General features: G+C 44.3%; 1 protein-coding gene across 2 annotated transcripts in view; it reads left to right on the top strand.

Moving 5' to 3' along the window:
- The window catches only part of NUDT14 (nudix hydrolase 14), an 87,347-nt gene that overhangs the window by 34,825 nt on the left and 25,400 nt on the right, over nt 1-27,122 (top strand). The window contains exons 2-3 of one of the 2 annotated variants that reach the window (XM_019480012.2): nt 2,303-2,346; nt 3,009-3,069. In XM_019480012.2, coding sequence (XP_019335557.1) covers nt 2,340-2,346; nt 3,009-3,069 — 68 coding nt within the window. In that variant the 5' untranslated portion in view covers nt 2,303-2,339. The remainder of the gene's footprint in view (nt 1-2,302; nt 2,347-3,008; nt 3,070-27,122) is intronic. The other variant, XM_014598760.3, reaches the window with a different exon arrangement.

The raw sequence follows: 27,122 nt of genomic DNA, 5'->3' as shown, positions 1-27,122 counted from the left end.
GAGTGTTGCCTTTGAGGCATGGGAAAGCTAGCACTGAGAAGTCAATTAAAGGCAGGTGCAGATGATTCTGACCTCTGGTATATCTCCTTATTATATCCTGTACCCATTATTTTCCGAAAATACACAAATTTTCCTTATCACATGCAACAAGAGGCAAACCATACCACTGGATAATAGCAAGGATACGCCATGAATACAAGCATGAATACAAGTTCTCAGTTTCCAGTCCCATGGATGAGCTTAACCTGCAAATGGAGTGAGATGACCCCATAGAGTTAATACGTTAAATATTTTCTTGCTATAAAGCAGTGAGCCATCCCATTAAGTTTTAGTGGAAACTGCTCTGGTACATAGTGTTTTCAACAGTCTTTTTCTGCACTTATCCCTGGGTGAGACAAGGTTGGCTGTATGATGAATGAAGGTTTTTAATCTTTCTATTCACACATCTATATTGCTTTTTTCAACATTATACTGTATTTCAAAACTAAAGTCGTCTCCCTTTGATCTGTGCATGTGACTCTTGTTGAAGCTAATAGGAGTTATGTGCACACATTGAAGGATGGTAGACTAGAGTTTCTCCTGAGGTGAACAACTGTTTTATAATTAGAGCTGTGGGAATGAAGGAAAGCCCAGCTAGCAGGCAAACGGTCATTCTTTCAAAAAGCTTGGTAAACTCATAAAGCTCAGGAGCTTAATCTCTGAACCAACGTGCTTGTTATCTAATCCCCACCAGCTGTTCTGTATTCAGTGACCCTGACATCTGTAATGGAGCTGAAAGACCCTGTCTATACTGGGTGACACCTTCACCAACTGAGCTCACTTTTTCCTTCACCACTCCTGCTTGCGAGTCTTAAATTCTTATTCACCTGCCGGAAAGCACTCAGATGTTCTGTTTCTTCTTCCTCCACATTTACAAGTGGGTCCTGATAATTTTTCTTTTCTTGCTTATGTGCTACTTTTTATTTCAGGCATTGTTTAGATAATCACATTTTCAACAGGCCTCTCTCTTGCCTTTCTGATAGAAGAGAGGCGGTTACCAAGAGTTTCCTTCCGAGAACTCTCAATTTTTTACATAAACCTAAACTGTGATTTAAGGAGATAAATCTCTTGGCAATATTTCAGCTGATGCAAATTGACAAAGCTCTAATGACTACAGTTGATCTTCTCCACTTTGCGCAAGGAACCTGGCTTGTGTATTTAAGTTGATAGAAATGATAAATCTTGTGTTGAGTGTAGCTGAAGTGTACTAACACATGTACTTTAGGCTAGCATTTCCGAAATCTTGTGGGTTCATGCCCAACCATCGTAAAGTTGGGTACCATTATGCCTCCCACCTATTCCAGTCATTGCTGATTCCCCCTCACTGGTGGCATCAGCACACAATTGGCAGCGAGGGAAGTGGCAGAAGAAACTGAAGTAAGGAGGGCACAAGAATAGCTGAGAAAGGGAGCCTGCTAGTTGCCACTGTGATTTGCACGTGTTCCTCTTCCCTCCCCTCCCCCTTTGTTTTTACAGAGCAGTAGATAACCATAGAGGGTTGGATCCACACTGAGCACCTCAACTCCCAACTTGTAGTCTTCTAGTTTCTGGGGTGAAGTCCACAGCCCTAAGTTTTATATAAATATCTATGCTTATGAAAACAGAAGACTTTCTCATTATCCTCTTTTAAAACACATCTAGTAGTTAAGGTGTTCTAATGGGTAGGGCAGTGTTTTGGAAGGTAGAGGATGGGGACAGGCTTGAATCATTGGAGTCCTGTTTCTGGAGGTATAGACTACCAAATTATTATAATAAGGTAGGTGGTGGTACCACCCTGCCGCCAGTGTTTTTGAATGAAAGTGGCTGTGACCACTCTGATTTTTGGTGAGCAGAATGCTGTCAGATGTCTTAGGCAGAGGAATACTTCATCGTTGTATTGCAAAAGGATTTAGATGAGATATAGATGCCAAGCTGCTCAGCCCTGCAAAGACAGCTGCACTTCTGGGCATGCCTGGCAGTGCACTAATGGACTCTACAGTGAGAGGCTAGGGGTGGGTTTTAAACATTGCAGCATGGAGCTTAAGCACCTTAAATTGAGTTGCATGAATCTGCTGCTGATAGGGACTTTAATTCCTTCTCAAGCTTCGTTGAAAATGACGAAGTAGTTTTCAGATCGGTTAAGGTAAAAACTGAAGCAGTATGTCTCAGCTTGTCTTGGCAAGCTATACAGGAAGTTACTGTTACTAAACTGGTGTTTGATTTTAACTGTGGTCAGTTTTTATTTGGAACCCATTTCCTTCATGTGGTTTGGTTTGTTTTTCAGAATGGCACTAAGAAGTTCTGGGACTTTATGAGGACTCATGACAGGTAAGCACAGACGCGTGAACTCGTGTCTCTCTTATTTATATCAGCGATTCTCAACCAGGGTACTACAGTATCCTGGGATGCCTTGAGATCCTTTCAAGTGTGCCACAGTGTCCCATGCACTGTTAGCACTCTTAAATGTGAAAACGTGATTCACAAGATAAACCCAGAGATTTCAAACAGGAGTCCCTGGTGTTACAAACGTTCTGACCTATTGTGGTCTTTCTGGTTGTGTCCACATGAGCGTGGGCATTTGTTTCCCTGCGCCACTGCTAGTTGTCCCCAGGAAACACCTGTGCCACGTGCCCTCTGGCGTGTGACAGGTTACCCTGGGTGGGATAGGGGAGGCTGGGGCCAGCAGTGGCCCCAGCAGCTTTACCTGAGGTCCTGGGGGCCCCCTGGTGCTGCAGCAGCAGTGATCCAGCCGCCGCATGCACCCCTCCGCATCTTTTTTTGCGCGGTGTTTTTTTGACCCTGGGATCTCTCAGGATCAAAACAAACAAACAAACCCTGTGCTGCTGCCTTGCAGCACAGGGAACAACTGAATGTGCAGCGTGTGGTGCTACAGATGTGTTGCAGTGCCACATACTGCACAGCCGCGCTCATCTGGACACAGCCTCCAAGTCCTTTTCAACAGAAGTTTTGTTTCTATTATTTTTCTTTAGGCAAAAAGCAAGTGAAAACTAAGAGCTGGCATTTTCTGAGCAGTACCTTGAATCTAAAAAGGTAGAAAACCACTGATCTATGAGCTTTATTTCATTCAACGTTGTATTCACCAATCCCAATCCCCATGTGTCGGGTCCTCCCTTTCTCCTTCTAAAGACGCATTTTGGTGATGCTTCCAGATAGGAGCTACTATTCAGTCACTTGTCTTCTCCTTTGCGCAGTTTAGGAGAAGGAGTAAAAGGCAATTAGAAGAGCTCTTCTTTAGGCTTCTACACATCTTTTGTCTCGTCTGACTTTGGAGTGTAAATTTTTTGATGCAAGACCTGCTACACTCAATGCATATATTAGAACTTAATGCATATATTAGAGATGATCTAGAACAGTGGTGGGCAATTATTTTGGGCGAGGGGCTGCTTACTGAGTTTTGGCAAGCCATCAAGGGCCGCATGATAGGCAGCCAGGAGCAGATAAGTATTAATTTTCTAAATTTTTTAGGGGCCCGGTGGGTCAGATAGAATGGCCTGGCGGGCCGCATCCAGCCCCTGGACCGCATTTTGCCCACCTCTGATCTAGAATGTGCACCTGAAGAAGAGGAGTGCATGACATTTTGCTGTACAACTATGAATACAACACAGCGTTCAAAGGAAGGATGACTTTCCCCAAACCTTGCTCTTAATGCTGATAAGACTACAGTTAAATGTGATGAACCAGTGTATAACCCTGTTCTTCAGTTACAGTTATATAGCCCCTACCTAGACCCTTAGTATAAAGACAGTTAAAACATCACTAGGAAGATATGGCCACATCTTTTTAAATTTTCCACATGCAACTTTAGTATGAATGTACCATGAGAAATTCTTTAATCAGGGCCTAACATTACAATAGCCTAATTTCTGTAGCAGTGATCTCTCAGGCAAGGCCTTACTGAATTGACCTTGAAAGGAAAATTTCAGTTTCGGACCAGTGCCCAAATCTCATCCCAACATCACACATTTCTCTCAACCATGGGAGGATAAAAATCAATGATTTTTTTAAAATAAAAAAATGGATTTTAAATTTAAATCAGATTTTTTTATGTGGTTGTATTTTTTTCTTAAGATGCTTTAAAAAAACAACCTATATAAAGATAATTTTAATTTATGATATGCTACAGCTCAAAGATATTGTTATGGACTAGGGATTATAACTTCTAATTATATACTATAAGAGACAATATATTCATGTAACCTAGTCATAAAACTTTTCTAAAAAGGTCACAAGAGGCCGTAGACTATATCAAGGGCCCAATCTTATGGGGTTCTCAGAGGCTTCTCTATAGATTAGTAAAAATTTTAAAAACCCACTCTACCCAACAGGACTCAGTGCTCAGTCTAGAAGATCCCATTAAACATCTCTGTGATACTTAGTTTCAGGTCTCAACTGTAGATTTGTGTCTTCAGAGGTACATCCTTGTTAACAGCAGTATATGAAGATGAGATATAACAGACCTGATTACTAGGGGTGCGCGAAGCAAGCCCTGTTAGATTCGGATTCGGCACAAATCAGGGACAGTGATTCAATTCATTGATTCAGATCACTGTCCCCGATTTGATTTGGCCAAATCCAAATCTGAAGATTCAATGCTGATTCAGAGAATCGGTGATTTGGACATAGACACAGCTTTAAAAGTTTTTTCTATATACCTCAAGGTACTAGGCGTGGCTTCTGATCACTGCGATCCTGGGGTGAATGGAGCATCCCACAGGAGTGCGGGGGGAGCCCTCCACATGTTCGGCAGCGAACCTGGAAATGGACCGGAAGTACTTCTGGAAGTGCCTCTCCCTCCCCCCCCTCCCCCCCAGCTCGGTGATCGGCCATGGGGGGGACCCCAGGTGCCCCCCTAGACCCAGGGGGCACCAGTTGTCAAGCTGGAGAGGCACCCCACACACTCCCTAGCAGACCTGGAAGTAGACTGGAAGTGCTTCTGATCTACTTCCAGGTCTGCTGCCAAGCACACTGGGGAGCCCCCACACTCCTGTGGGATGCTCCATCTGCCCCAGCATTGTAGCATTCACAAGCCACCTGGTACCTTGAGGTATGCAGAAAAAACATTTAAAGCTGTGTCTATGTCCGAATCTTTCTGAATCTCTCCAAATTGATTTGGTGGGTTCCGATTCGATTTGGAGAGATTAAAGGGTCTCCTGATTCAGTTCGGATTCAGAGATTTGGCCACTAAATCGGGCCAAATCTCCACCGAATCAAATCAGGGACTGAAGCTTTGCACAGCCCTTCTGATTACCTATCCATCAGTCCTCTTGTCTCTCTGCAAGTTTATGTACACAGAGTTAAGCCCTTACATCTCTCTAATAGTGCAAAGTTTCAATAAGTTAAATGAATAGAGGATTGTTGGGGGTGGAGTAGATCTGGGGAAGGAGGAGGAGTCTGGCAATAAATGCAAGGAGGGAGGGGCAGTAGAAACAAAAGAGAAACATTTTGAGCAGAATATTCCAGAAGTCTTGAGGGGTAAGTTTCTGAGTATAGCCACTCCGTTGAGTTCAGATCTAGTGCGGAAATGGTATGGTAGAAGGGAAACCTATTATGGGAGCAGGCTTGCCAGGCCGTAAAAGAGACCCTGTTTGGGACTATTTTAATGAAGGTTATATCAAACAACAAGAATGTACCTTTTGTAGAAAAAAGTGATTAAACCGAGGCTTCCTGACCAGTGATTTAATTAATGATTTAAATCAGTTTGATTTAAATGAGACCCACCCTGCTTACTCCCTCCCAGTGAAAACTGAAAGTCTGATGATTTCCTTTCACTTGGATACTCATCTAATCAGAAAAGAGACTCAGTGTTACCTAATGAAGAAATTAGATCATACAGCACTGAATAACTTTAAATGAAAAATTTATCAAATGCGGGTCTTTTTGTATGAAAAATAAGAGACTAGCACATTGTTATCTATAAATAGCTTTTCTAGCTGCTTTTAGGGTAATAAACCTGTTACCGAAATGACCTAACAGAAATCAAATTAGGAACTGTTTTTCATTAATGTGATGTTATGAAGTAGGAACAGTTTTGTTTTGTAAATCATGCAACATTAAGACCTACTGAATCCTTAGAATAGTGAGTGGCTTCATTTGTAACTACTTTAGAGGTATGTGATGGTAGCAACAAATGGACAAGTTTTTATCAGTATAACAAATATGTAGGTAAGAGTTAGAAAAAGATTATTGAAAATTTTGAATCAATCAAAAATGTGCTAGCAGTACTTGAGTATAAGGATAAAAGACATTCATTTTATTACTGCAGTTCAGATTCAGCCTAATAATTTGGCTACAGAATAAACCATTTTGTACCTATGGGTATATGTTCAGATTTATGTTCATAAATACGAAAGGTTGAACAGATATTTGATTATGGAAACAGAATACATGCCCTCTGGTTCCAGTGAAATTAATCCAGCTTCACATCAGTGTTGAGAAGCACTTGATATTCAGAATGCAATTTATTTACTATTTGCACATTTTAAATTTAAATCTTAAATGATCATGTTATTAGCATATGCATGTAACTGAATGGGGATACATAAGATAAGAGCAGTTCTCTGAAACTGCTTGAGAATATTCCTTTTAAAGGACTTTTTGTGGACATTTTTTAAATAGTTCAGAACATGACTATATAAAGGAACTACAGCCACATGTCATGCCAGTCATCTCTGGTCACGTAACATTTGTTAGCTTAACATGTACAACAGCTGCCATCCTAACTTATTAGTGATTACTGAGTTAAACTGTAGAATGTAGAATGCTCTTTTTGGCAAATAAATTAATTCCAACTTCTGTCATTTCAGAGAAATAACAACAACTTCCTTTATTTGCAGAATTACTTTCCTTTATTTGCATTTTGCATAAATCCTGTCCATGAATATGAGAGCAATTATCACATACATCATTTTCATAAATTGGTTCAGAATACTTTAAAATTGATTGGAAAATTTGATTTCAGTATAATTTAGCATAACAGCTTGTGGAAATTTACACTGGTTATATGGCTAAGCTTTCCTTTATAACTAGAAATTATTGCACTGAGTAATTGCTTGGTGGTCTCTGGTTTTTGTTTCTGATAGCAACATTCTTGACGTGTAATTAGGAAGAATTAATTTTTTAATCATTATTTCACTAATATTATAGAGGCAGAAGATGGGGTGCGGTGGCACCTTGGAGACTAACTGGTTCATGAGCTTTCATAGGCAACAACCTACTTTGTCAGATACTAGGAATATTATAAAAAGTTCTTATATATTGTTTTTTAAATTCTAAAATAGAATAAACAAAAAAACACATTGTAATTGAACTGATTGCTTTATGGCGAAGGCACAGAACACAATTAGCATAGACTAATTTACCATGGTTTATACTCCAAAGTAAATTTAATTCTTGTTAAGGAGCAGACACATGACCAGCTCTAGCTGCCTGAATTGGGTGTATTATAGCACCTGACCATTAAGAAGTAGGGAAACTGATTTTCCCAGAGCAAACAGCAACCCCGGAAGGAAATTGACTATGAAAGAACGTATGGAATGGTATATGGGTGTCACTAATTTTTTTAATCAGTTAATAAGTAGTCTTCATTTTCAGCATAAGGATGTGTATTGTGTATCCGCTCCCTTTATAATATGAAATATAGGCAATATATTCTATAGTGACTGTGTTATGTGTTCACGCACTCCATAAGTAGTCTCGATACCAGCGATTCACAGGGTGCCCTGGCACTGTAGGGTGCCTTGAGATCCTTTCAAGGTGGGGTACCACACAATGTTAGCATTATTAGGTTTGGAAACAAGATTCAGAAGATAAACCTTGAGATTTCAAATAGAAATCCATAGTTCTGGTCTCTGAGTTGTTTGCAACAGGAAAATCTGCTCTCTTATTTTTCTGTAATTAAAGAAAGAGTAAAAACTAAGAGTTGGCATTTTCTGAGGGATGCTTTGAGTCTATGTAGGGGTGCCTTGAGACTAAAAATGTTGCGAACCACTGTTCTGTACATTGGAAACTGAATTTTAGTTTTTCAAACTGCCAGGTTGTTCAGCAGATGCTCAGAGCAGGAATAACCATCTAAAGAAACAAAAATTTGCTATAAATTGTAGGAGATTGTTTTAAAATAGGTTCAGAATGTTACAGTAGGGTCTTGTGTTGTGTGGCTAAAATAGCATTGCACAGTTGTACAGGAGTGTAGAGATCTTTGAAGTTAGATGATAATGTGAAGGTTTTTTGTTTCTGCATTTTGCAAGGCTTCTTATTGTTAATCAGAGGCAACATTTTTAAAATCAGAGGTGAAATCCTGGCCTTATTACTGTCAGTGGTAAAACCTTATGAGCTATAATGGGGTCAGAATTTCAACAAAAGTGTGTAAAATTAGGGTCCTATAACCCATATGTAGCCATCTAAAATGCCCCCAGCTTAAGGAATCATCTTCATTCAGGAAAGGTGTTTGCCTAAATTTGGACCTGATCTTTGTAAGAGATAAAAAATTAGCTTTTCTCCTTCAAAGTCAATGGGAGCTGTTGGATGCTTAACACTTTTACAATTCAGGCCACTTATTTATTAGCATAATATGTCTCTGATTTCTGATCAAGTCCTGTACAAATATGTGTGTGCATGTATTATAGCAGTCAGGGCTCATGGTAGAGGTGATATCTTTTATTAGACCAACACAGTTTTTGCAAAAAAAAAATTATTTTAATTGCAACATTCCCTCCCCCCCCCCCAATCTTGTTGGTCTAATAAAAGATATCACCTCTACCATGAGCCCTAATTGCTTTTTCCTCTAGACCAATACAGCTACAACTCAGATACCTGATGCATGTATTATATATACACACATAATGTATCTAAATAAATGAATAAAATAGTTGAAGTTAAATGGAAAAATTAGTAGTTGTTTGTATTGTGGGAGAACCCCAAAATTCCTATAGGAATTGCCCCCCCCCCCCCCCCCCCCATACAAACATTCAGGTGGATGAAGTCCCTACCTTACTCCCAGATTTGCATTTCACCTCTGTTCATCAGTGTGCTTAAAGCATACTGGTTAAACATGTGCTTAAAGTATACGTTTCCCTCCCTTTATGCGGGTTCTGTATGTGTGAATTCACTCTGATGCAATGACCATTTTTATATCAAAAATTGATTATATGCGAGGTAAATTCACACTTATGCGATTGGTGCGGTGGAAACCATAGTCAGCTACTTTGTGCAGTTCATCTGAGTTGTTTTCAGGTAAAGTTAAAAACAGCCTGCAGGGCCGTGAAATAGGAGTGACATTAAGAGGAGCAGCTAATAGCAAAATTTCAGAAGAAAGAATTTCTTGATGAATGGAACATCAAGACCATTAAAAAAGGAGCTAGGGGATAAGAAGTTAAGAAGGGAACAGTTGGATTACAGTGAGCCATGAAGGCAGGTGACTCCCTCGCTACTGCCTGAATAGAAATGCTGCTGCCATTTCCAAGCAATTTGTTTTAAACTTTGGGCAGACCAAGAATCAGAGCGGGGTGCAACTGCAGCCTTGCACCACCCCCCTGGATCCACCCCTGTACATATGCCCATATATATATGTACATATATTTATATTCAGTACAGGTAGTTAGTCAATGTTACAACTAGCACGTGGTCAATATTACAGCTCCTGGGTTATTGCTGTTACTCATTTCAAAGCAAACCCATCAACCTGCAAGCAGCCTTTCTCTCTATGAAAATACTTTATCTACCATTGTTCTGATGCTACAGTGAGATCCACTACTGTAGACAGCTGTAGAGTTGCAATGAAATGAATGGTGCTTTGGGTCCAGATAGCCGTAACAACTGAAATGTTTCAAAGTGAAATGCACTTGGAAGTATTTCATAAAGAAAGAATGTCAGCCAGGGGACATGTATTTGGCCAGGATGCTATTCCTGGTGGGAACGCTTCAGAATGCTGCAGCCTCCTCTGGTGCCTGCCCCAGAGTATGGGAACGGGCGACAGCAATTGCAGGTCCTCTTCTTGCATTCCCTCCCCCCACAGGGTGGAAGGTAAAGCGGAGGGAAGAGCAGTGAGCAAGAAAGGAGAGGTAAGCTGGAGTGGGGGAACTGATAATTGCTTTTTTTTTTTTTTATTGACTAAACAGCATTGCTCCAAAAGTGGGACTGGTTTCTTAGGAGAAAATAATCAGTAGAAATAGTAACAACTTCTAGTCAATGCCTATCACAATAACCTAAGCAAATGCAATTACAATGATTCTGTGTTGCCAAAACAAGATTGATGTTCCCATTTCTGTTGTTCCTTAGCCTAATTCTGCTATACTTCGTACACTAAGAGCATGAAAGATAATACCTCAGTTTTGCGTTCAGTCACTTTATAGAGCCATAGCTCTAGCTCATTTCAGGTTTCAGCGACTCCCCTGAAACTGAGCCAAGATTTTTAAAAGACATAATTTAGGAGCTTATACAAGACAATATACCAGGGGTGGGCAAGATGGCAGAGCTGGCCCATGACCGGACTCCATTTCCTGGCAGCCCCTGCCTGTACAGCCCTTGGTTGGTCTCCATGGAGACCCTGGGATCACGGGGCCATGGCAGTGAGGGACAGAGCTGCGATGTGCTCCCTGCGTACCCCTGTCCACTGAACCCAGGCTCTGCCCGGGCCCCACACCGTCACAGCCCCATGATCCCAGGGTCTCCATGGAAACTGGCTGGGAGCCATGCAGCTGGTCAGGGAGCTGCTCCAGGGCTGGGATCTTAAGGCGGTGACAGTATGGGGCTGGGGCAGAGCTGCAAACTGCTCCCTGCATGCCCGCAGCTCTTCCCAGCCCTGCTCTCACTGCCCCAAGATCCCAGGATCTCCCAAGCCCCACCCACCTGTCTCACTCCCAGCCACAGCCCCATCCCAGCCACATGCCATGACCTGCCCACGCAGGTCCCACCCCCAGCGGTGGGTACAGGGCAGATGGGCTGGGGTGCCTGGGCAGTGGGGCAGGGTCCAGAGCCAGAAGTAGCTGCCACTGCAGGGGCTGCTGGGAAATGGAGTTTGCTGTGGGCCAGATCCAGCCCGCAAGCCAGAAGTTGCCCACCCCTTCAGTATACTAAAGGCACAAAAACAGGACCAAGAAACAATCTGTTACAAGATGTAGAATTGGAATTTAAGCATCGTGTCCACTGGTGGACAAGCAGATTGAATCTTAAACTAGTCAAATGGCACACGTCCCGTTAGCTCATCAATAGTCTCAAAATAAAAACGTTATTGTTATTGATGGAGAAGCTTACCAAATCAACCCTTTCCTTTTAAAGAAAAGAGGGGAGAGGAGTGGAAGTAATTTCCTTAACATACGCATTGACTTTTTTAGAACTGAGTAAGAATGAATTCACTTTATGACTCTAAAAATTGCTGCTATCTTATTTGATCTACTTAATAAAAAAAAAAAATCTTCCTTCTGCGGATATTGTAAAGGTAGCTGAAAAACACAGTTTTCCTTCAGGGAGGGATTGTTAGGTTGTCTGGGATCTGGGATATTTTCATTACACTATATTGTCTGCTGCAGACCCTAAAACAGTAGCACTCTTCTTAGTTGGTTTTATATACAGAAAGTGGTCCTTGAAACATTCTCTTAAAAATCTTATAGACTCTAAGGAAAATTGCTAAATATGAGCTCAATTCAGCACTGCATGCTTTGCATTTACTCCAGTGCAAAGGCTCTGAGCGCCCCCATTCCACCCAAGTGTTGTTGCAGAAGTGAGAGGGGAACATTGTCAGAAGAACAGCTGCGCCAGGAGACCTCTGTGCCCCCTTCATACCATAAGACTAGGCCAGATGATGGGTCACTAGAACTACACAAGTGACATGGAAAAATTGTGGTTGCTGTTCCAGTTCATTGGCTGCAGCAGTCATCTGTAGAGACTGCTGCAGGGGGGGAGGGGGGATTGAGGCCCCCATAGGGAGGGAGGGGGTTGGGCAGGGCTGGGGCTGAGGTTATTGCCAGCCCGGGCGGTGTGTGAGGCTTGGGGCCCAGGGTCAGAATGCGTGGCCACTGGGCCCAGGCAGGGAGTGGGGCCGTGGGCAGCTCCTGCTGCTGTGCACAGTCCCGGGGATGGCATGGGGGGCATGTGCCCCCCAGATTTGTGCACAGGTCGGGGGCAGGCTGCCTGCTGCAGGCTTGGGGCTCCCTATCCTGCTGCCCTCCCCCCGGGACCTCCACATTGCAGCAGGTGGGACCTGACACGGCAGAGCACAGCTGGGTGGGGACGCTCAGTGCTGCCACTGCCAGGAGCCTTGTGCTGCCATGGTGAAGCACCCCTGTCGCAGGGCACCTCGGTACCCCTGCTCCTATAGAGGAGAAACTGCCAGGGAGCGAGTGACCGCACCCTGGCCTGACATGACGAGCCCAGCTGAGGCTTGCTCAGGTAATGAGCGCAGCTGCGGGTTGCCGGAGCAACCAAGCGGAGCCAGCTGCCTGTAGGGGGCAGGGCCTGGCCCTTATAAAGCCCAGGGCTGAGGCCAGGCTGGCAGTTCCCTGCCAGCAGCCGGAGAGGCAGGAGCTCCCTCGGCCGAGAGATGGGAAGGAGCCTAAGTAGCAAGTACAGCTCCTGATAGCCCTGGAGGCTTGAGCTATGATGAGGAGTTATGGCCAGGCGGCTTGCATTTGTGTTACAGCCTAGGGGCTTGTGGTTTGCTTTGTGTTTGTGTTATTACACCCGGAGGCTTGGGCGAGGCTGTAGGGGTTGGAGGAGGCCTCAATCACAGGGACCCCAGAGAGTGTGGGGTGCCCTAGCGCCACGAGGGCGCATTATCTACATAGCGCCAGGGAAGGCGCAGCTCGCACGCCAGTGTATGAGCAACTGGTGGCGAGGAGCGCGGCCAGTAGGTCGCGGGCGCAACCTGTAGGTTGCAGACGGGGACCTAGACCCCGGATTGCGTGTGGGGGAACATAGCCCCTGTATAGTGCCAGGGAAGGCGCAGCTCGCACGCCACTGCACGAGCAGCTGGTGGCGAGGAGCGCGGCCAGTGGGTCGCGGGCGCAACCCGTAGGTTGCGGACGGGGACCGAGACCCCGGATTGCGTGTGGGGGAACATAGCCCCCGGCCCCAGGAAAGGGGCGGTATTACTGAGGAGCCCAGTGTGGGCGCGGCGAGCCCCAGAGAGGGGGAACGCCATTGTACGTTATTGAGTAGCCCAGTGTGGGCGCGGCGAGCCCCCAGAGAGGGGGAACGCCCTTGTACGTTATTGAGTAGCCCAGTGTGGGCGCGGCGAGCCCCCAGAGAGGGGGAACGCCCTTGTACGTTATTGAGTAGCCCAGTGTGGGCGCGGCGAGCCCCCAGAGAGGGGGAACGCCCTTGTACATTATTGAATAGCCCAGTGTGGGCGCGGCGAGCCCCAGAGAGGGGGAACGCCCTTGTGTATTATTGAGTAGCCTAGTGTGGGCACACGGGCATAGCGAGCCCGGCCGCAGGCTAGTGCGGCAATCCCCCTCAGACCAAGGCAGGGCGCTGCGGTTGCCCCTGAGAGGACAGGGAGTAGCAGCGCAGGGAGCCAGAGTCAGGGAGGGTGTCCGTGTGGTTGGCCCATAGGACCGGAGGCCCGCTAGAAAGTCCTGAAGCGGAACCACACTGGCAGGGGAGGCCCAGAGTGGGCTAGACGGGAGTCCCAGCAAGAGGCGGGGCACGAGAGAGAGAGCCCAGAGTGGGCCACATGAGAGAGGAGGCCCGGGAAGCGGGCGTATAGACCAAACAACGTCCATTACATCTGCAAGGCTTGGGGCGTGGTATCAGGGGAGGTAGGAGCCACGTATAGCCAATAAGGCTGGGGCGCTTAGGTAGCGCCATTGTATGGGGAGACCCACGAGGGGTCCAGGAGCTGACAGGCCCGAGGAAACACAAGGCAGCCTCCCTATTACATATTACATCAAGACGTGGCGGGCGAGAATGGAGGGTGCCCTCGGGCCAGAGTAGCGCGGTGAGAGGACCTCAAGGAGATCATGGCCCTCCGCAAGGACCCCGCCGTGACAACCCCCTTCCCATCCGGCAGCAGCAGAGGTGGCAGCACGGAGGGCACCTCACCATGGTGACTCAGGGCTGTGCCTGGCCCTGCTTTGTCCTGACATGCCAGGTCGAGCCCACTGAGCCATGGAGGCCCTGGGGGGAGGGCAACAGGGTGGGGGGCTCCAAGCCCTCATCCTGCACCCACCCTGTACACAAATTTGTGTGTGGAGGGGGGGGGAGATGTGCCCCTCATGCCCCACCCCAGGAGTGCGTGCAGCAGTAGGCAGCTGCCCCTCCCTCCCAAGCCTGCCCCCCCAACCCTGCTCTGCTCCAGCCATGCTGTCCATGGGGGGCCAGGGCTTGTGGGTGGGGGGAGTGAGAGGCACCAGCAGGGCTGCGGGGCTTTGGGTCAGGATTGAGAAGCAGTGGCATGGGCAGGGCACTTGCACATCAGGGCTGCTCAGTGCCACAAAGCAGTGGGTGGCACAGCCACAGCTAGACCCATGTCCTGGTTAGCAAAGGGAGCAGGAGGAGCTCTGATTTTCCATGATAAAAAGCCCAAAATCAAATGCCAAAATGTATAGGTATTTATAAATTTATTTTATTATAGTGATTGTGGCACTGGTAGGCTTCCAAATTGCATTATAATTGTAAATGTATCAATTAAACATTATGTCCAACTGACCTTTATGCATATAGTAGCATTTCATTTTAATCACAGAAAAATGTGGATTTTGGGGGTTTTATTTTAATTGGAGAATTGGCAGGGGGCGGGTGGGGGCCATTAAATCAGAGAATTTGTGGGTTTTAAACAGAGAAAACCAAGATCCCTGATCATTATACACTGTGAAATTTTACTCAGGTCAGTCATGTTATATATGAATTATCTTATATACTTGAAAACTAATACACTTCATTTTTTTAACATCCCTTTATAGTGAAGGTATACAGCTATGTGCCATAACATGGTGCTGCACCACAAACCTTGTTTTTCTTTGTAATGAATGCCTTCATTTTGTGAATTGATGACAACAGGCATTTTTATGATCACGTTTCAAATGATAATGCAGCAAGTAAAGCATACTAAAAAATACAAGCTGGAAAGAGTTCAGAGAAGAGGAATAAAAATGCTAAAATGGTGATGGATGTAATGTCTAAGAGGAAAGGTTACGAGAACTGGGCGTGTTCGAACAAAGGATAAGACTGAGGAAAGGGCTGGGTTTTTGGGATTTTTTACAAATATGTAAAGAAATGTCATACAGCAGACAGGAAACAATCATAGTTATTGGTCAAGAAAGACTGAACAAGGGGATGTGGTCTTAAGCTGCAGGAGGAATATTTCAGGTAAGATAGTATGGACTCCTCTTAAACAACAGGAAGAGGTAAGCCATAAAACAGTCTACAAGGGATGTTGTGTAATCACTGTCATTGGTGCTTTTCAAGCCAAGACTTGGCACTTGTTTATCAAGGATCATATAGGGATAATTAAATTTTTCCTGCTGTTATGAGAAGAAACAAACTAAGTAACCTGCTAGTTTCCTTTCAACCTGGATAATTATATGATTTGTTTCTTATGGTATTAGCAAGTAGAATGTACTTAGGACCTAATTTTCAGCTCAGGCTTGACAGAGCCTGTTTGTTTGTCAGCAGTTCTGCAGGCACTGTTGCTATCATTTAGTTCAGGGATGCCAAACTCACCTTGTGCCCTGGGCTGGATCCAGACTGGAGACACTTCGGGGGCCAGCCCTGAACTAGGGCACAAGGAAGCTGTATTGGCAGTAGCAGCTCTGACTCTGGAGTGAAGGATATGGCGGCATTTCCAGCTCCAGACTGGAGCACTGGGCTGTGGCAGCAGCTCTGGCTCCAGACCAGGGCACACAGTTGCAGTTCTGGCTCCAGACAGGAGCGTGCTGCAACAGCAGCTCCAGCTCAGACCCAGAGCACACAGAGGCAGCTCCAGATCTGGACCGAAGCACGTGGCAGCAGCTCCAGCCCCCACCACATGCCCCATGTTGGAACTGCCACTGCTGTGTACCCCTTAGAACTCCAGCTCCAGCATGTGGCACATAGTGCCAGCAGCTAGGGAGGTAGGGCTGCAGCAGTGGCAACCAGCACAGTGGCCCAAGGGTGACCAGGGTGGTGTCAGTCCTTGTTCATCCTCCTGCCACTGATTGCCGTTCTGCATCAGGCCATTCCTCCTGGCCATACCAGTAGTCTGGCAGGCCAAAGAGGGCAGCTTCATGGGCTGAATCCATTTGACATCCCTCATTTAGATATATGAACACCTTGTTACATCCTCAGGTCAGGATCAGTGATGCCTAACTAACAGCAGTGGCTAAAAGTGAACTCACTGTTTTTTGCAGTTTTGAAATAGTAGGTGCAAAAAGTACAAAGCCAGGGACCAGATTTTCAAAATCTAACCTAAGTTTTCTAAAACTGTCCTTTTTAGTATCAAATAGCTACGCGATCACTAGAGATGTTATATCACTGAAGTCATTCAGAGTGGCACATACACAGGGCACTTGTTAATTTGCATATTTAGATCTTTGATTCAGTAAAACAGTTAAATATCATTTAGCTTGAAGCATTTGATTAATTCCACACACTTAAGCACATACAGAAAGTGCTAAGTGCTTTGATGAATCAGACATATATGTCTCAGTACAGTTTTAGGAGGCCAGACTTCAGATACCTATTTTGAAAATTTGGGACAAACTCTGTTCAGTGCATACAAATGTATCCTCTGAGGTTCACTGAGGTCTACAAGAATCTTTGTGTTGACTCTGTGTAGCTTTGGGTCAGGTCCTAGATTCATCTTGAGGATATGCCCTAAAGTTTAGGCATGATCTGGTGAGAGTGTGGACCCTGGATTGCATTTGGCATTTGTAAGGCTTAGGCTAGAAAGGTCTGAAGATGTTCTTAAGCTCAGATGTGCAAAAATCTGACTTTTATCTGGGAACAGCATCCAAAAAGGAGAAAAAATGAGACTGTTGTAGTCATATATGTATCATGGATAGATAATCATAGTTACAGTTTAAGAAATTTTGATCTTCACTCCTTATTCTCATTTGTTCCTCAGTTTGGGTAATGAGGTTAAATAATTATAGCTGAAGGAAGTTTGACTATTTTTCTAAAAAATAGTAGTTGATTGTTTATGCATGTGAAAGATGGTTAAATCATGTTCTCTAACTGGTATATGTTGTCTTGAATTGTTTAGTTTCCTTTCCCCATCTTAGAATCTAGTATTGCTTTGAAACTTTATCTTTGCCATTTTGATGAATAAGTTTCAAAAACCAGACTTCTTATGTTAGACAGTTTGTAAAATAGAGTGATTTCACAAATAATTAAGAAGGGGGGGTGAAAGACCAGTATCATTTACAGACAACCCCCAACAAGTTTTACTGAATCCAGATGAAAACAGTTAGACTAAAACTTGCATTTATGTACTCAAATATTTTATCAATAGAATCCCAGGAAAGCCATAGAAAATGAGGGTTGGAAGGGACCTCAGGTCCAACCCTGTGCTGAAAGAAGGGCTATCCCCAGCTGTCATCCCAACCAAGGCTTTGTCTAGCTGGGTCTTAAAATCCTCCAAGGATGAAGCTTCCACCACCTCTCCGGGTAACCCGTTCCAGTGCTTTACTACTTTCCTTATGAGAAATTTTTTCCTAATATCTAACCTAAACTTCCCTTACTGCAACTTGAACCCATTGCTCCTTCTTCTGCCACCACTGAGAACAGTCCAGCCCCATCTTCTTTCAAACCCCCCTTCAGGTAGTTGAAGGCTGCTGTTAAATCCCCCTTTGGTCTTCTCTTCTGTAGACTAAATAAGCCCATATCTATCTGCCTTTCCTTAGAAGTCACGTGCCCCAGCCTCCTAAACATTTTTGTTGCCTCCTGCTGGACTCAGTAATATGCAGTGTCTCATTTCCAAGGGTACCCTGGTATATGAGCTAAGGTATGACACACACAGTATGCCAGGGTTGTCCAATTCTTGGCTCTCAAAAGTTTAGCATGTGGCCTCAGGCTCCTGACATAGCTGCCACTGCCTCTCCTTCTACCACAGCAGCCCTGTTCTTCAGACTCCCTCACCCTCCTTTGGCTGGTACTTCCTGCCCCTGCTCCTGGGTCTCCCCTATCTCCCAACCACATGGTGCAGTGGGAGGGTACTGAGGTGCTGGTGCATGGTGGGGAAGGAGGCTGGACCACTCAAGCTTACACAAGAGGCAGGAGCCATGCTACACACACTGCAGATGGATATCTGGCCAGGATAGGGTGGGGGATGCTGCGAGTTGGCAGGGGGGAGCCAGGCTGCTTGCTCTGTGAGAGGGTGGGGGCTGGGCTGCCCACACAGCACATGTGGCCAGGAGGGGGAGGAGCCAAACAGCATGCATACCCAAGAGGGAGGGAGTTAGGCTACCTGTGCGCCGCAGGGAGTTGGGGAGAGGGAGCTGGACTGTCCATACTGTACATGCAATTTGGGGCACAGTGGGGGAGAGCCCAGAATAGGGCAGCATTCAGCCCCTAGACTAGGGTTACTATATTTCCAGTTCCAAAAAAGAAGACACCTGTCAGGGAAACACCTCACTCCCAACCCACAGCCCCGCCCCATCCCTGCTGCTGCTCCTCACTCCTGACCCACAGTCCCCTACCCCTCCCCAGGCCATTCTAGTGCCCCTCACTCCTGACTTACAGTCCCCCATCCCTGCTGGTGCTCTTCACTCCTGACCTGCAGCCCCCTGCTTCACCCAGCCCTGCTGGCAGGGAACCCCAGCTGCACCCATCCCAACCGGGCCAGAGAGCGGCGACTCTGATTTGTGCAGATGGCAACAAAGCTAGTCTGACCCCAGTGTGGGCAGGAGGGAAGAAGAGAGGAGGCCTGTGGTACCCCCTGCCCTGGGCTGGGGCTCCTGTGCGGTGCCAGCCGGCCTGGCCATGCCCCACGTCCCTACCCCACAGCATCTCCTGGCTGCCCCACCCCTACAAGTATAGGTACCGGTACCGCCAATCCAGGCATGGAGCTCCCTGCTGCCCCCAAAGGGTCCCACCTGTCCTCTTCCCCCACTGGAGAGGCAGGCACTGCCCCCGCACCCTGCCACAGCCCCAGCACCCGGACAGCTTCCCCCATTGCCACCAGGCATTGCCCCCCGCCCCCCCTTGCATACATCCCTTCCACACCCCCCGCCCCGACAGTCCTCAAGCCCTGGCCCTCCAAACCCACTCCCCATAGACTTACCTGCATCCATCTGCTGAAACTGCTCCTACCACTTTCCCTGGCTGCATGCTGGTCACATGCACGTGCGCACTCACATGTACGCAGTATCCCCTGCCTCCAATAGCCCTCTCCCTGCTCCCATCAGCAGAACAGAGCAAAATCCCGGACATTGGTTCAGATTTCAAAAAACTGCCTGGATGGAAATCAGAGAATTCAAAAAGAGGACATGTCCAGGAAAACCTGGACATATGGTAACTGGTCCTAGACAGTGGCCCTGAACTGCCCTGAAGTTGAACAGCCCTGTACTACACGATTATAAGTAAGCAAACTTGATGTCTCATTTCTGTTGTTGAATTTACAGCATATTTTTTTCCTTTATTACATGGGAATTGGGTGGTGGAAAGCCGTTATTTCTTTCAGAAAGTTTTGCTGTGCCTTATTCTTTGCTAGACTGATTAAAGAAATGGTGACCAACTTGGAGCTTTACCAGTAGGTACTATATTAGAGTATATTTCAAAAGGATATGTACATGAAGTTGTTAACACATCTTAAATAATGGCTACAATTCATTCTCCCACTAACCTGGTGATTAACCAAACATATGCTTCCTGTTTTATGGTGTCATGAGCAACTTCCTGTGGCAGTTAGATTTACAAAGAGACAAATCTTCCTTTTGATTTTTTTCCAAAAGTAATGTTTGTTTTCTTAAATGTACTTGTCTTATCACTTTATGCAGAGTTTACTTAATACTAAATGTGTTTAAATTGTATTGAAAAATAACTTGGAAATTTCATCATAATACAGAAGCCTCTTAGACCCCTCTAATTATCTTTTGCCAAATCCACCTTAACTGTGATTAGTATGAAAGGCTGAATGTTTTTGTCAGGAGCTTATAGCTTTGCTTTTGTGGTAGGCTGCATTTTAAGCAGCCATGTGGATTGTGTTGGCCTTTGTAAAATGTAAAATGCTTTGAAGGAAGACTTAAATTAACCAATAAAGAATGTGCAAGAACAAACATTTAATCTTGGGACTATCTGTATTATAGTTAAAGCTCTGGGAAACTGAAGGAGTTGCACTGGAGGATAATCAAAGGCTGCAGCTTTATTACACTGTCTGTTCTGAAAATTAAGGGACCATGTTTTCCGTGGCTTAAGATACTAGGTACTTGGCTGATTAAAACACTTCAGATGTTACAGTATAAATTTCAATAGCAGGTACAGATATTTTTCATAAAAATTGTTAATAGCTCTGAATGCAATTGCCTAATCTTTCATGTTCACAAAAAAGTTTTTGGATCTCTTGTTCAAGGTAGAATAAGCCTCTCTGAAGTCCACACCTTGAAAAATATGTGATGTGACAATTCTGTTTGGATTGCATTAGAGTTCAAAAGAAATGAAATTTCTTTGTAATTGCACATAGAGACATTTCTTACACGAGCAGTAAAATTACAGTTTTGCTTCATCTGCTTTTATCTCACTGGGTGCATCTACACATGCACTTTCCTGTGGAGTTGACTACTTAGATCTGCAGTAAAGCATTACTGTCTACACATGCTCCAGTATTAGGGTGCAGTAAATTAATTAACTCTGTCATAAGATAGTACTGCCTCGAAAGTACTATCTTACAGCAGAGTCATTTACTGAGCAGAAACACAGATGTCTTAGCTGGCTGGGGCATGAGGGTGCTAAAGTGCAGGAGCTGCTCCACCTTGACTCAGACTGCTGCTGTCTTTGGCATGTATGCAGATTCTGCACCCAGGAGCAACCAACTCCAGCGCAAACTGCACCAGAGTTTATTGCGTTGGGTTAATTGACCATGTAGATGCAACCATTGTAACTTACTTCTTAAAGCCTTTATTTATTTATTTATTGCCAGATTTAGTAATGGTCTCAATAAAGAGAACAACATGAAGAATTTTGGTTCCAGTTTTCAACACAGTGGACACATCTACACATGTGATTAATGTGACTGAATAAATAAACTGTTGCAATTTGAGCCAGAGTAAACATCCTACCATCACTGTCTACATGTATGTTTAAGTGCAGTAATTTACTCCATTGTTGGATAGTACTTGTGTCTGAGGGGACTATTGTACGCCAGAGTAAATTAATCTACTGTGCTGTAATTGTGGCTCATGTATAGATGGTGACGCTTTCCTGAGCAGTAAATTAGTCTACTGTGCAATAAAGCGCTGGTATAGATGTGCCCAGTCTGAGCAAAAAAAAAGCCAAAGTCTTATAAATTTGAAAAAAAAAAAACAGATTATGCTCTAGCATTTCAATATTTGAAACTAAACTAAACTAAAACATTCTAGTTTCCCCTTCTGATCCTTTCTGATCTGATCTTTTTGCTCTTATTTAGGTTTCCTTTCAAACTCATCCTGGCAAATGTATGTCACATGTCTGTTTTATATCCACATGCTCTCCAACAGGGTTGAATCTACAAAAGATTGTTTCTACAGGGATTTTTGTGGTTGCATGATGTATTAGGTTATTTCTTCTAACTGTACCAAGACAATTCTTAGTACTGGATATCTTGTGAGAATCATTGATACTGACTGATAACATTTCTTCCCCTCTTATCATTGCACACCATCTTTGTATTTCTTTCCTTGTCATTTTGAGTTCTTATAATTTGTTTCTCTTTTTTCACCAAAAATAGGTGAGTGCCTTCAAAATCTGATTGTAAATAAAGTTCAGAGTAATATATTCTCTCTAAAGTCCCCACTACCATAGTCATATTTGTCACTTGTAAGCAACATGTAAGAACCACATTCTTAATCGGTTCAAAAGTCTACCGGATTCTTAACCGGTTAGTAATGTGCATGTTAGTGCCTGAGGTTAACATCTAGGAAGTTATTGCTTTTTATGTTGGGTCAGCTTTTTTGAGTAATTTACTGTGCACTGTCCTGTATTGATCAGAATTGTACATAATCCTAGATTTCTGCAGTATGTGATATTGAGTTGCCCTGGTAATAATTGGAGTTAAAGGAAGATCAGTATGTTTGTCTTAATTACCTCATCAATTACTTAGCATAGCATAGAACTAAACTAAGATTATTTTTTTAAAACCTTGTCTCCAGACTGAGGAATCCTGTTGCGTTTCAGGAAGTCAGGAGAATCTTGCTCTTTCCTCTACTATTAGTGTGTTTTTATATATATATATATATATATATATATATATATAAAAACATTTGCAAGGTTTCCATTGCTAGGGAGCATTATAGGACAATCTTAATCCATCAAGGGCTTTTAAAATGTTGTTTTCATCTAATGGAAAACAATTAGCAGTGGTTAGCAATTGCTTATGGATTAACTGCAACCCAGGTCAACAACTGATAGATCATCAACATAAAAGATTGCCAAAGAAGGGGCCATACCAAAAATACCTGCTGAAGATCTGGAAGTACACATGCTCATGGCTTTTGCAAAGCAAATTTGGTTAATAGTTTTATAAAAGTATTACTTCCTGGTCTGAAAGTATTGGTTATTTTATTTTAATTTTCTATGAACAAATGCCATAATAAAGCCCTAATATTAGGCACATGTTATACTTTTGTTTTAGTATTATACATTACGTACACATCAGCTGGAGTTTGCAGTTATTAAATTTTAGATTGCCTTGCCTTCAAAGATACACCTAAGGTACAGTATTAAGCATGTTTGGGTGCATCTGCACATTCATTAATGTGCTTTTGCAACTGCACATTGAATTTAGCACCTCTAAAGTGCAGTAGCAAAAGCACGCATTTTTTTTAGTGAGGCTTAATATGCAATAGCCTAATTTTATTGCACATTAGCGTATTAGCACGGTTTTTGCCATGACACGCTAATGCAAAGTAAAATAGGCTACTGCTCATTAAAGTGCGCATGTAGACACACCCTTTCATTCTTAACGTATGATAAATCTTCCACCAGTTTTACATGTATTTATGGAAAAATGAAACAGGATCTCAGATCATTTTCAGGAAACCAGTAAGTACAGGGAGCCTTCTTTGAAGGACCTCCACCCTCTCACTAGACACATAGACAAATACATCTGGAAAGAACCTTGATGTCAGTTGGTCCCTCCTTCTGCCATTAAAGAATCATTTCTGTTTAAGCCATCTCAAACAATTAAAACATTTAATGTCTTTGTTTAAATATTAGTTAGAACAAAAGCTATTGAAATAATTATAACAAAAGGTGTTAAAACAGTGTAAAACAGGATTATCAAACTCATTGGGAGGACAACGTGGGGAAGGACTGTGCCTCCTTTCAGAACCAAAGTGATCCATAATACTTGGTGGATCAAGTATTCTGAGTAGAAGCAAGCTATAGCCCACTCCTGGAATGAACCATGGGGAACACTGAGAAATTTTCTGCTCCTGGGGCCTTTACCTGCAGTGTGAGCTAGAACATTGTTTTTTTTATCCATACGCTCATTCTGTAGCTACTGGTGTTTTAAAAGTGCCTTGGGTCTACCATCATCCTAGTACATCTGGTACAACTTTTCCTCATGAATGACTGTTAAATTCTCCAGGAAAGGAGCTGCAACAAAAATAAATCCTATGCATCTTTTTGGCATGCATGCACATGAAGCCTATTGTTAAGCTAAGGCCTTTGATGTCAATGGCAGATTAAATTCCTGTGTAGGCCTCATACATTCCAAGGAAAGTCTACTGTTTTCCTGTTCTTGTGGTTCTGTGTCGTTGCTCTGATAACATAAACCTTGGGCTGGATTAATCTTTTGTGTATTATGATGCCAAAGATTTTTCCCAAGGTTTGCTGTGAATGTTCCATTTTCTTATTTATTTTACTTTTTATTTATCATTTGGAAATTTAGATTTGTATAGATAGCTTTAAGTTTTAGCTGTTAATGCTCTTTTAAGAAATTTCCTTGAAATATCAAACACACACATGAATGCATTAGAATATCTCACTCATTAAAACACAAGTACAGCGCTGTCTTTGCAATAGATTACTTCTGTTCTGCTGCATATATCCTGTACAAAAAACAAAGGTGTTTTTTTTTTTAAAAAATTGTATATGAATGACTGATTTGAAGTTAAAAAAGAATAGGGATTTTTATGCACTCAGCAGGCCAGATCTTGCAACTGAATCTTGCATTTGCACTACTGCACCCACATGGAGACCAGAAAGCAGTGGGGCTGTTTTTGGGCTCTGAGAATGATCTGGTTCAGTGGTTCTCAACTCTTTGAGTCAGAGCATCCTCCATAACTTTTGAATTTGGCGACACCCTGGTTGAGAATCACTGTTGTGTTGCCTCAGTGCTTCTCAACCTGGATGCTGCCACTACCACCAGTTAAAAGTGCCTGCTGTGCCACATGCAAAACCAGACCAGAAGGGGCTGCAGCACACACATGCATGCCTGCCTACTTCAGGTTTATCTGATAAGCAGGTAAGTATACCCTTCATGCCTCTGCCTTTCCCAGTCCAGCTACATGCACTCCTCCTGGAAGTAGGTGTGCAGGACAGTTCCACCTAGTGACAGAGGTGATGTGACAGCTTGGAGATAGATCCCTCTATTGCTGGTGTCACAACTACATGGAATTGTCCCCCATGCCTTCTGTTTCTGGGAGGTGTCTTGGACCGGACCAGGAGGGGCTGTGGCAGATGTTTGTGCTCTTGCCTGCATTAGGGTTATTAGATAAACCCAGTGGAGGCAGGAGTGCCAGCTTCCATCACAACTTCTCCGGTTTGGCTGTAATATACCTGCTAGAAACCAAGGTGCACAGGAAAGTTTCATCCGGCTGTAGCCATGGTGGCATCACCAGTGGTTGGGCACCACTGACAGGTTGTCACAGTACCCTGTTTGAGAACCACTAATCTATGCAGATCCACTTCGAAAATCTGTCCCCATTTAATAGATTCTTCAACTACCTAGTCCTTTAACAAAATAAGGCATTTTACAAGTAAAAAGATACAGACTATGAAAAACTATGAAAATCTATTTCCTAGTGTCATGGATAAGGTATTTTGGTGAGTTAGAAAAAATACCAGATCACACTTTTCTTATAACAGACTCATTTCTGAGAGCTCAGTTTGAACCTGTTGGCTTGTGGCTCTCAAAATCCATCAGGGAATATTAGCACTTGTCTTTTGTCATTTAAAAAAAATGTAAATTAATATTCAAACTTGTCTGTCATCTGAGAAAACGAAAAGTAATTAAAAGAAAGTTCTGCAGCTCTATAGTGTCTCTGTACCCTCCTGTCTCAAGATGGTGTGAGAGGCAGACAATTGTAATAACTTGCTACTACTCTGTTCTAGTTTAATTTGATCTTGTTCCTTAATTTTGACAGATTGTTTTTTAGTTTTCCCATCTGTTCCATTAAAGTCTCAAGTGATTGACTCCTAGGAAAAATAATGTCTAATAGCTGATTCATTTTAATGAGTTGATGCAAGTTATTAAAATGTGATGCACTAAAAAAATCCAAGTAAAAGAGAGCTTGGGCTTCACTAGAGGCATAAGGCAATCTTGGAGGCAAGTGTATCCTTCAAGGAGTCCCTGCAGTCCCCTTGAACTTTAGATGGCTGCCTCAGCTTTTCAGGTGATTTTTCACAGTCTTGTAGCCATGACTCAAAAGAAAGGAAGCTCATTAGAACAGCAGTCAAATAATGTTATTCTCATAGGGATAAAATCGTCATAAATCAGAGAAACTTCAAGCAGTAAAACAGGATGGCCACGGAACCTATAAGAACAGTGCACAAAACTTGAGACACCTAAAATCCTTTACAGCTTCAGACGTAAGGTCTGTTCCTCCATTAGTACACATTGGGCACTTCTATGCCTGCTATTAATTCGCATTAATAAAATACTGTGCAGTAAGCTTTCCCCTGGGAGCATGGGCGACTGATGCCTCCTGGCTCTGTGGGAGGGGTGGGTCCCCCAGCAGCCGATCACCGACCCTGGAAGTGCTGGTGGCAAACCAGGAGTGCTGCTGGCAAAACCAGAAGTGCTGCCGGCACTTCTCGGGGGGGGGGGGGGTGGCACCAGGAGGCACTCCCCAGCAGATGAGGTCCAATTTCAGGGGGGGCACATGCCCCCGCATGCCGCCTTACGTGACACCTATGCCCAGGAGCACCGTCTACACTTGCTCCCTGTTGGGAGCAGCCCAGTACAGGGCTTCTCCTGTCCTGCTCTGTCCCCTTGCAGCAGCCAGGGGGAGCTCCCAGCTCCCCCTGGTGCTCACCTGGATCCTGGTAAGGGGCATGGGACCTGTCCCAATGCCCACAGGGCCAGGAGAGCTCTGCTGGCTTTAGCAGCATCTGACTCCTGGCCCCATGTACATTGGGAGGGGACCTGATGTGCACAAGGCCAAAAGACAGCTTCCCCTGAAGTGGGCAGAGCATTCCTGGCCCCATGCCCATCAGGTGTGGGATGTGGGGCAGATGCTGATGAGACTCCTACCAGGTTGGGGAGCACAGGGCTTGCTGCCAGCTGCCCTGCTTGAGTTCCCAGTCCTCACCTGCCCCCTGGAGCAGCTCTGCATGGCATGGAGGGGTCTCAGCCCCTGCTCACCCCCCAGAGCTGCCAGCTACACACCAGAACAGGGCCCAAAGAGCTTCCCAGTCCCAGCGCTTATTGGCTCCTGGTTCATGGGGGAAGCCGGAAGCTGAGCAGCACCAGGACCAGAGACAGAGAGCTCCTTGTCCCCTGTGGCCCCTGCTGCTTTGGCTGATCAGAAACAAATTTGCTCCTGGTCAGTGTCTACATGAGCACTACTGTGCAGTAACTACTACACGGGTAATCTAGTACCTATATTTACAGGTACTAGCTAACTGCATAGTAGACTAATTTACTGAGCAGTAGCTCTTACACACGGTTACATGGTAACAACTTACTATGCAATTTAGTCGACAGTTCAGTAAAGCATCTCATGTAGATGCCCTCGTTATTAGCAAATACCCTA

The sequence above is a fragment of the Alligator mississippiensis genome, chromosome 2 (genome assembly GCF_030867095.1).
Source record: "Alligator mississippiensis isolate rAllMis1 chromosome 2, rAllMis1, whole genome shotgun sequence".
NCBI classification, from domain to species: domain Eukaryota; kingdom Metazoa; phylum Chordata; order Crocodylia; family Alligatoridae; genus Alligator; species Alligator mississippiensis.
The sequence above is the reverse complement of the archived record's forward strand: the minus strand, read 5'-3'. Positions and strand labels throughout refer to the sequence as shown.